The 11,119-nt window shown below is 33.6% G+C and overlaps 1 protein-coding gene across 2 annotated transcripts in view; it reads right to left on the reverse strand.

Annotated features, from left to right (window-relative positions):
• Positions 1-2,135: 2,135 nt before the first annotated feature.
• The window catches only part of SNX6 (sorting nexin 6), a 14,384-nt gene continuing 5,400 nt past the window's right edge, over positions 2,136-11,119 (reverse strand). For both annotated transcript variants that reach the window (XM_019615711.2, XM_031553602.1), the window contains 8 exons: positions 10,182-10,277; positions 9,223-9,328; positions 7,279-7,354; positions 5,975-6,014; positions 4,815-4,901; positions 3,787-3,946; positions 3,004-3,089; positions 2,136-2,886 (listed from right to left, as the gene is read on the reverse strand). In XM_019615711.2, the coding sequence (XP_019471256.1) occupies positions 2,848-2,886; positions 3,004-3,089; positions 3,787-3,946; positions 4,815-4,901; positions 5,975-6,014; positions 7,279-7,354; positions 9,223-9,328; positions 10,182-10,277 (690 nt within the window). In that variant the 3' untranslated portion in view covers positions 2,136-2,847. The remainder of the gene's footprint in view (positions 2,887-3,003; positions 3,090-3,786; positions 3,947-4,814; positions 4,902-5,974; positions 6,015-7,278; positions 7,355-9,222; positions 9,329-10,181; positions 10,278-11,119) is intronic.

The following is an 11,119-nucleotide window of genomic DNA, read 5'->3' on the forward strand; positions in this document are numbered from 1 at the left end:
AAGGAAAACAGATGCACATTAAGTATATGTGAAGACGTTTAAGGAAAAGATTTTTGTTGACTTTAAGAATGCTGTGTCATGAAACTAAACTTGAAATTCAAAAAGAAGCACTACTACCATTTCCATGTTTTTTTTCCACAAGTTTCTCACAGAAAATCTAGTTTGGCCATATCAACTATTCTATGCAGAGCAGTCTCAGCAAAAAAGTTCAAAGCTGTAAAGTTTTCATTCTTTACACGGAGTTGCCATTACTGCAGTATCATTCCCAAAACAGAAGCATTCATATGTGCAAAGAGTGCTGATTTTATCAATAAGTGTTAACCAGTGCTTTGCAATCTTCTACCGATAGCAGCCATTTCAGCTTATAGCTCTTTTCAAGGATGGGCATTGTGTAAGAGACTTCTCCCCACAGATTTATATGCTTAGCTGCGTGATTTAGCCACAAAAGTTTCAAAGTTGAGACTACAGAAAGCATTATTAGAACATTAAGTAAGTTTTATCTCTACAGGCAAGTTCTGCCCTTCTTTCCAAACAGAGATTTTGTACGTCAGTTTTTAAATATTTGAAGCATTCTAACTCTACCAAGTTCACTTTCAGATTTCTGACTGAATTTACAGAGCTAGCAGTTAAAAAGCTACCACTGCCAAGTATGCACAGGTGAAATACTGATAAGCCAGGAGATACTTTGCAGAAGAAAACAATATATATCAGTATTCACATTGTTTTGTGCATTCATTTATACTCAGATCACTTTACATCACTGTCTGTTCACTCTTAAATAGCTGTACTATATTTGTTCCCCAATCTGAAACTTCTCTGTAAGAAATAATAATAGATTATTAATTGCTAAATGTAATTCCTATCAGATTCAGGCAAAATGCAAGGACAAACCACTCTGAATGCGCAGCTGTAAACATGGGAGAAACTGCTTTCTTTTAAAAAAAATCCTCCAAAAACTAACCTGAAAACATGTCTCCAAACAAACAAAAACAAACAAACCGGTAACTAATCAATATCAGAAGCTGTAATTTGCACATCCTTGATAAATTGTCCACACAACTACTGAGAAATGGGTAATTCTTACTTTTTCCACAGTTGAAAGCCTACCAAGTGACCAGTGGTAGATATGCAAAAGGACAGAGATCACAGCTCTCTCCTCTGGTAAGGTTTTTTATAATCCACATTAAGCAATTAACTACATTCAAATAGAAGATTTCTACTTAGGTCTACCAAACCCTTTTCAGATTTATTCAGAAGACATATTTCAGTTACAGCTTCAGTAGCTTTTTGTTGTTTCGTGTTTATAAGTGTAGGGGACAGTCACGAGCTGCTTCACTTGGCTTGAATTCTGTGATATGAACAAGCTCAATATACAGGAGATGTATGTGGACCTTGTGGCCCATCTTTGCAGCGTATAAGATTCATAAATCTAAAGGCTTTATTATTATAACAGTTAATTATTAGCTAGTAAAGAAGTCATTAATGGAATTAATGGAATGGATTTCTTTTTCAGCTTGAAGTACTTCCAGACTGCATGCCTGTTACCTATAGCAGAAGTGTGACAAGTAATCTTTTGCCTCTCTCTTTACAGTTCAGCAGGAGCATGAAATAATTTGCAGTTCACGGGCTATTACACAGCACAAAAAGGTTCTCAGTCATTTCCAGTCTCAGTATGACAGCCTACTGACACACAGGCACACCATTCATTTTCATTAAGTTTACGAAGTTCACAACAATAACCTTATTTAAGTGATAGTAAATGAAGGACAGAGGCACCATTGCTCTTTCTAGCTGCAACATTTTATACAGTTGACTTGCACCAGCATAGCTCAAAAGTCCTCCAATTTCACATTCAGAAAAGTATTTCTTACCAACTCAGATTCCTGAGCACTAAAAATTACAGTTATTGGTAGACTGTGGTGACAGAAGCAGGGAATAAAGGACTTCTGTCAAAGCATTTAACCAAATCTCTTAGCTGTGGATTTTGCTTACTTCCTTCTTCTGCCAATTCCAAACAGACATCTGTTATCAGTAAGGCAACAAGGTGTTTTTGTTTTTATTTTTTAACATCAGAATCCATAAAGGCAAGACAGTATATATTTATATTTGTGGGAAAATCTTTGTGGGTGGTTTGGTTTTTTTTTTGAGGGAGGTAGTTTAAATTCCTGTCATAACACAAAGTGCAGCCAAGGCTCTAAATGTTATAAGTATACCTTAGAAGTTTCACCAAATTTCAGACTATCAGTCCTCCCTTCTTGAACATGAATGCACAACAAAAATATGCCCCAAAATCCAATGGTAAAATACTGAATAGGTTTAAACATAGCTTTTTCACAACATGCTTGAACACATGTAAGCTGCTGCTGCTTGAAATTATTAAGAAACACAGAACAAGCCCTTGCTCCACTGTTAAAAAGTCTTATCTGCTAATAAAGCATACCTACACATTATGCTATGCATCTGCAAAATAAAATCTTCTGTTAGCATTGCTTAGTTTAAAGGCAAAAAGAGTTCCAAAAGTGTACACACAGAACTGATCTGACTTTAGTTCCTGACTTCATACAAGTCTCGTATGATCTCATGCTTAAGTCTGTCCTACTTATCAAGTCCCCAACATCTAGATAACAGGAGAACACACTTTCTATCTCACAAAAAAAAAAAAAATCATAAGATGAGATTTTAAAAACTGGCAGGTACTCACGCTAAAGCAATAAATACCAAAGAGTTAGCAAAACATAAAACCACAGTCAAAACTGTCTTCAAGGGAATAAGTTTTATAAAGACAATTCATACCAGGCCCTCAGATATATTTTACCGATATTATTATTTAAGAAAGTTGTCGAAAGTTTACCTTTCTGGAAGATGTTTATCATCAAACTCCTCTCCCTGGACGTAGAAGTGTGTATCACACAAAAATAACGCAGGTGTTTTGGTTATTCAAGCATTTAATGCTTAAAACCAGTTGAAATAAAGGCCAAAAAAAAAAAGAAGGACCATAATTACCTTAGCATGCTTTAATTCCAGTTCTGCTAGTTCCACTAAATTTTTTCTGAATGCTGCAACTCTTCTTGTCTTGAAGTCTATCAATTCTATATAAAATAAGATTGGATTCATTAACAGTATTATTGCTAGTGCCTCGACTTTCCTTCAAGAAGAAAGAGGTTAGTGATATCTCATCTGGAAGAATAATTAGCCAGATTTACAGGGTCAAACAGTTCCTTTAACTGATGAAGACAGAAGAACCTTGTACGAATCTGTCTCAAATGAGTCAGATGACTACTTACCCACAACAATCTAAGCCTAAAAAGGAATACAGTTCCAGGAAAGAGGCCAACATGTAAATAATACTGCTTTCCTTCACAATTACTGTAACTCTGCATCTTCAGTAAAACCTCATTTCATAACCCCTCCCTTTAGTATCATTGTTGCAACAGACTGCATAAAACCAAAAGGTAAATTTTAACAGTACTCAAAAATATCAGGCTTGTCTTTACTGCCAGCAATTGTCCTTTTATATCCTAGTCTATGCAAATAAGAGAGGGGTAAAAAATAATCTGCACCTAGACTTTGCTCAGCCAAGCAATTACAACGTTGATATTATTGACTAATGAAGCTATCCGAACCAAAAGAAAATATCATTTGAACTGTCCAAAATAAATAAATACTAGTTAAAAAAAATAACACCTTTGCTTAGGAAATGCAGAACAAAATCTTATTCTCATTAATAACAACTTAAAATCCATTATTTTTCAAGTAGTAACACAGGATCAAAAGCTACCCAAATACCTTGTTTTGCTGATTCAGATATTTTCTCAAATTTCTGACAACATATCTGCTGAGTAGTTTCAGCTTGCAGCACATCTTTGTTTTTTGCTCTTGCTTTATCCAATGCCTTATTAGCATTTTCATAATCCACTAGTGACCTAGATCTTCTATATAGGAGATCCTATAAAGGATAAAGGCCATTCAGAACTTACACTAATGTACTCAAACATTTTAGCACATACAAAGTAATAAAGAAAATTAGATTAAAATTAACCTTTCTTCCTGTATATCTAACTTAATTATTTTCATTCATTGTATTTCATCCTGCAAGTCACAGAAACGTCCATGCTGGATCAGAGATACAATTTAATACTGTTTGGTCTGCATCTTGTCTGACAGAAGCCAGCACCAGATGGCTTAGATGATACTGCAAAAAGTCTAAGAGAAGGCAATCATGGGAAATTTAACAGCTTTTTAGATTAGAAACAAACTATATTTAGATTACAGATCAGAAATACAAACAGGGCTTAAGAAATAGCAGTATTTTTTTTTCTGTGCAGCACTTACTGGTGTGATCTAAATACAGATACCTTCTGTCAAATGCTTCCATATTCTACTATTTAATCATCTTATATCAAGCAACAATAAAAATGAGTCTTTTTAGGTACAGAATACCCAATCTGCCCACATTTTTGTATCAGCGCTTGCAGAGAACCTGGAGTATTTATCTTCAATATTAAAATGAACAAAACAAATCTGCTTGCAGTCTAGAGCTTGAAGAATTTATCAAGTGCTCTTCTACTGGTTTTAATTATACTGCATGTTTTAGCCTTGACAAGTGGTTCATACAGCCCAAACAACCGCACTGTTATTTCTTATATAAAACAGAGATAAAATTTGCACAGTTGAAGAAAAAAAAGCAGGCTGGAAGTGGTATTATTTCAACCTCTCCATTTAAAAAAAAGCAGCCTATTTCTCCCACCACCCACCCTTCTTAATTAAAAAAAAAAAAAGAACACCAATCCACCAAACACAAAACATAAGTTTACCTTAGCAGCTTGAGATTCCCTTAAGTAGTATTTCAGAAGATCAGAAAGTTTAAGATCTTCATCAGCAGATACCCGAGCCTCTATTTTCTGGGGAAAAAAAAAACAGTAAGTAAAAACATTGATTTAAACATCTGGATATAAGACATATTTGTACGATGTAAATACAGTATGAAATATGCAACAATGCAAGACATTGTCTTCTTTAAAAGTTAATCATGCATTTGTGATACAATACTTAAACACGCAGAAAGGGAAATTACAGTAGTCTTTTCTATTGAAATGTGACAACTGGCTTTCTATTTTAAACAAAAAGGCTTTATTCTCAATTCCTATTATTATTACTATACACTAGGAAAAAAAATACAGAAGAGAAACAAAAACTTATCTGGTATGAAGACTTGTACAAGTGTAGTTTTCAAGATCAAATGAAGACAAATTTTAAGGCTCTACTCTACTTCGGTAGAGCAACTGTGTAAATGAACTGCATAAAATTGTTCAAAATACTACTCTGTAAAATTTGTATTTTGCATTACTGCACTTAAAACAGACATCTCTGTGAACTTAGAGTGCGTAAATGCATTTTTAAAATCTTAATTTTAAATTAAAAAATTCTAAAAACTAACATTTGAGGTCAAAGCAAGTAATTTCAAAATTTCCATTTCCTTCAAAGTACCTACTTATACATAACTGTTCCTGTTTAGGAAAGTAACACTTTTCATTCAAAACATTTCCTAGTTTGTGACATGCATCTGTAGAAACAGGTCTTAACTTCAGAAACAAGTAACATGACCACTTCTTTTTTTTAATTAAGGATTATTAAGGATTATTTCTTTTTTCCTCAATAAGTTCTATGATAACCAATACGAAGTATGAAAAGCAGTCTAAGCATTTCAGAGGCACAGCATCTTTACTGGCTTATTACACAAAAGAGAGGAAGACTGCCAAAAATTTAGTAGACCAAGTACTCCTAAAGATCAATCATTTTACAAACAAATGACTGAAAATTTATGCTTTTTCATTCCCTAATGCATGCTGCTTACATATTCAATATCACAGTATCCATAAAACATCTCCATCCTAATGCATAATTGACACAAGATACCCTGGTACTCCAAAGATAGATACAAAGAATATATCTACAAAGGTTTCAAGATACATACCCTTGTTTTATCAAATAATTCCGATACCTTCAGAAAGAACCTGTAGGAAGGAACGAGCTTATATTACAATATTGAACAGTCTAATCAGCTTCCTATAAATCAAAATATAGTCTGCGTATGGCAATGAAGACTGTAAATGCACTGCTTATAATTGTCATTTACAGAATCTAAAGAACATTAAGAGTTTCAATCTGCAGTACTTCAAACATTTGGGAACTGTACAACTTCAGAAAAGGTAAGAGAGAAAGTGTAATGTAGGGATGGATTTTACTACAGAATACTTGAATAACTCCTCAGAGATCCTTTAACTTCTAGAAATTAAACTCAAAATACCACCATCCTGATTAACAGTCCTACACAATTATCAGCTCTCCTTTATAACTTTTCTCTAAAAGTAAACACGATGCATGCCCTACTTGGAATTTAGTAAGCTTGAAAAGCACAGCACATCTTCATCACAGGAGACGATACACACGTTTGGTACAACAGCGGACTGAATTACAGTAGTTTCATTTTGACAGGAGACAGATGTGATTCCTGACAGATTCTAACAGACTACATCAAATCTCATTATTATAAACAAAATAATTGTTTATAATCATTACAGTAATCTGTAAGGTACCACAACATTTGGAAGTATATAATTATAAATCAGGTAAAATGACAAAAAGTCACCTTTCTTACACACCTATCTATTGTAACACTAGTAAATGTTTACAAGCATTAACTAACATCTTTAGCTAGTTAATTTTTACTTTCACATACATCAAACAGTTCACATTCAAGCAAACTACTGAAAGAGTGAAAGACACATCCATGCACAGAAACCTCCTGCTATTTTCAAAGCTTTTGGAATTTCTATTCCTTTACTTTCCTAAAAGCAGTAAATAAGTTGCCAGAACAGCAAGGTTATCTTTCAAGATGCTGTTACAGGAACATCCAAGAAATCTGTACACTCAGACCTGTGATACACCCTTGTTGCATTCACTGAAGCACGTTAAACACTTTTTTTTTTTTTAAAGTGAGAGTTGAGGCTTTGTCTGTTCTGTGAGGTCTCTTCCCCTCAGTATCATTGTCTACAAACTACAGAAAACAATAGCATTTTTCCCAGGAAATTATTAAAGCAATAATATTAAAGCAGTCTCACATTACAGAACAGAAATGCTAGTGAAGAAAATCTCTTAACAGGATACATCTGCAATAAATTCTGTTCTTCTCATAACAAGAGTGCTACCAAACTCAGCAGGTCATCATTAAGACTGCTATTTAGCAAATTCCCCCGTAAGCTAATAACAAAATCTTACTTGCATATATCTGTGGAGTCCTGTGTTCCTAATGCATATAATGAAGAACCAATTCTATTATAGTCATCCGCCACATCTAGGAAAAAAGCAAGCACTAGTTTTACTATTTAATTTCTCTCCTTTCTGGAAATCAAGTTCCTTTATTTCTTCAAGAGTGTTCTGGCTTTTGTTTTGTTTTGTTTTTCCTCCTACAAGGAGCATGCTTTAATACAAAAACAGAAATAAAATTTAATTTATGTCATGTATTATGAACTTCACACAACAAACATGGCTCTCTTACCAAACCGCAAAGACTGTATGAATATCCCTAGATAAATTATAACTAGTACCTGCTGAGTATGTTTATTGTGCAACATTGTTAGGTTTTATTTAGAAAACTTACAGATTCAATAGTTGATGTTCAAAGTTAAATTTGAATCTGAAGTCCAGAACTATTAAAAAAAAAATCCATGTGCTTTAGGCTATTACACTGCATATCAACTGTGAACTACCAAAATACAGTGCTATATGCACACCTTCTCTTGCATGTATTTAATTTTCAGGAAACCCTTACCCATCAACAATTAGTTACTAGTTGAAGAGGAACTGGAGTTAAAACATTTTAAACAATAAAATCAGAAGCAGAGTTTGTGAAGAAGGCTGCCTAATCTGACTAGTGAGATACTGCTACACACAGATTGCTTCTTTAAAAACTTCTAGTGTGAACTCAACAGATCCAAGCAATAAATAGTAAATTATATTTGTTTCTTGTTTTTGTTGTTTACAGAAATGCTTACGTTTGCTAAGTTTCTGGATGAACTACCCTAAACATATGAATCAATTCTTTCTTGCTTCTTCAGAAGCAATTCTCATCATTAAGCTTTGACTTCTGTTCAGAAGATTGAGTGGGTCACCATCTATCCAATTTATTTCTTCATACATTCCAAGCTAATTAGTGTAGTTGGTCACAGTGAAGAAGGGTACAAGGTTGTTACAGGTTAACGTTAATTAACTGTTAATTAAGGTTAAGTAATGTCTACTATATTTCACACAAACATTAAATACATTTTCTGCTGGAAATAGGAAGATATTTTCACTGTAAGCTTTGAAGTTCTCTGTAGATCATGAACACATTATCAATGAACTACAGATTGCCCATTTCCAAAATAAGCTTCCCAAGTTATGGGAATTCCCACTGGTGTTTGATAGAAGTTGCCAACAGACATATAGGGTTTGAGTCTGAAAAATTGAAATTAAGGGTAATGAAAGTCAAGTTTGTCATAGTTTCTCAAAACACAGTTATATGTTCCTAAACCAAAGGTTTCCTATTTTCTCAAATAGGCATAAAGCAATTGAGAAAATTATCTACAGCTTCAAAAAATGACATTAGCTAGCAATCAGAAAAATTAACAACAACTAATCGGTGATCTCACCTCAGCAACAAAAGGGGTCTCGCAAACCAAGCTACTGAATACAAATTCCAATCCTCAGTCTAGAAGGCTGAAAAATGGAAATCAGATCTCCCAGACTATAACTAACAGCCCTAACAGGAGTTTGCTACTCAGTAAGTCAATACAATGCTAGTGCGCTAAGACACTGCACTCTGATAACCACAAGCTTAACTAATAGAGAGCAACCTCATTAGGAGTAAAATCACTAGTAATGCTCTATTACCCACTTCACAATTTAAAGACTAAGAATTAGTCTTCAAGGGAAAAAAAAAAAAAAGTACATAAAGTTTTGTTTCTCTCCAAAGGGATGAAGAGACCTTCAGTACTGAAACATGCTGTTCATACTCCATCCAGACTACTACAGCGAAGGTTAAACTTAAAAATAATACTAAACTTTGTTTTTCACTATCAGAAGATTACACTTTGAGAAATTCATCTTTTCTTGTTAAAAAGTAAAAACAATTGCTCCTCACATCTGTGCATTCTAGAACAGCTCTCCTTCTGAAAAACTCACTTTTATGTGATCTTGTCATTTTATCAGATTTGGCAGAAGCATCTTTGACTCGGTTGTGGTATTCTACAAGGAATGTCCTTTCATGTTCAAAGAAATCATCCACATCCTGGAAAAAAAAAAAAAGACAATTTAAAAAAACACTCAGATTTCACTCATTCTGTATAGTGCAAATCATACTGAGAAAATGTGGATATACTGCTGTTACTGTGACATGAAATGAAATCTACTTTTATCTAAAACATCGTTCATGAAAACTGTTTTCCTTCTTACTTATTTAATCATGATCTGGTTTTATTACAGATTTGTAACAAGCATTTCAAAGGTCTAAGTAACTAAACCAGAAGCGAAGAAAATCAGTTCACTACTACCTATCACTTTGTTGATAGACATACAGGATAAATGTCAAGTACTTAATCAAGGATGCTAACTAAGAAAAAGGCAGGATGGGATAGTAAGATACTCAATTGTGCAAATGAAATGGTCACAATACAGACAATACAAATTTACAGCACTGACCTGTACGACAGATTTCTTTTAAGTTCGCAAATGTAGGTAAATTTGTTACTATATTACCATTTAAGCTATGTGGCTTAAACTAAAACTCCAAATTAGTACAGATATTCAATAATACCTAGTAGACTGCAATTGAACAACATGCTTTTTGAGTAACCACTGCTGGTTATTTGAACTTTATATTTTTTTTCCATCTCATAATTAATCCAGTGTTATACCCTCTGTCCAGCAAATTTGAAATTCAAGATTTTATGACTAGGAACTTCAGCTCCATTAATTTGCTTGCAGATGGAAAGTTAATACAAGAAAAGAAAAAAAAAAAGAAAAAAAAGACCAAAAAACAGCTTCTGCAGAATTTTAGTTATAAAAACATTATTTCAACATCAGGAAACATTGAAAGACAACGTTAACACATTTCTAATCTTGATACATTAAGTAGCAACTACCTTTACTCCTGAAACAATGACACCATCAGCTGATTTAACCATATTTTTAAAGAAGTCTTCCAGTTTCTCTTTCTTATTTTTCCCACGAACACTCAACTGAAAAAACAAATTCATATATCAAGTTATTTCATTTGCTGGAGGCAATAGTAGCTTTTTTTTTTCTAAATATAGAAAGACATACCAAAGCTTGCTCCTTCTAAACCAGTTTTCCTGCTTTCTACTTACCCAAGCTCTGTATGAAAGGAAATGGAGCACCATGCACCCAGAATCAGACTACTCTGATTTACTACTGTCCTTTATACCTATCATATTCTTCCATTAAATAAAATAAAATTCAGTAATATTCTAGCAAATATATATGATATCAAATTAATGACATACACATGTCAGTTATCAATAATACAGTATTTATCACGCATAGTATAACTTGAGTTAAACTTCCATTACCAGATTTTGCTCTTCTAAGTGTAGATTGACAAATCTCTCACTTTGAGAAACGAGAAGCATTAATCTCTCAGTGCACTGAAGATAATGTTGGTTTCAGTCTATTCACACTTTTTCTGCCCATCTAAGTTTGTCAAGTTTAAGAAAACTGGGTTCCTTAAAAAGCTGGCGTTTCTAAGTCAAACAACAAGAGGACTCCGTGTAACTCATTTTGAAGGTAAGTATGTACTCAGTCGAACCAGTATTTGTCAAGATTTCTACTTCAACATTCAATGTTGACTTCTGCAATTTTAAAAAAGCAACTAAAATACATATGTAGAATGAGCAACCACCAACTCTAACACCAAGCAGCTACTATGAACTCAGACAGATTCCTTTCAATCAACTCGGATAGCAACTCAGTATATAACATAACTCAGTATATAACATAAGATTCTGTGGATAGCCACAGAATCTACATCTCCAGGAAAAAATTAAAGTTTCACCAATATTAT

This window comes from Meleagris gallopavo, chromosome 5 (genome assembly GCF_000146605.3).
Source record: "Meleagris gallopavo isolate NT-WF06-2002-E0010 breed Aviagen turkey brand Nicholas breeding stock chromosome 5, Turkey_5.1, whole genome shotgun sequence".
Classification (NCBI taxonomy): Eukaryota; Metazoa; Chordata; class Aves; order Galliformes; family Phasianidae; genus Meleagris; species Meleagris gallopavo.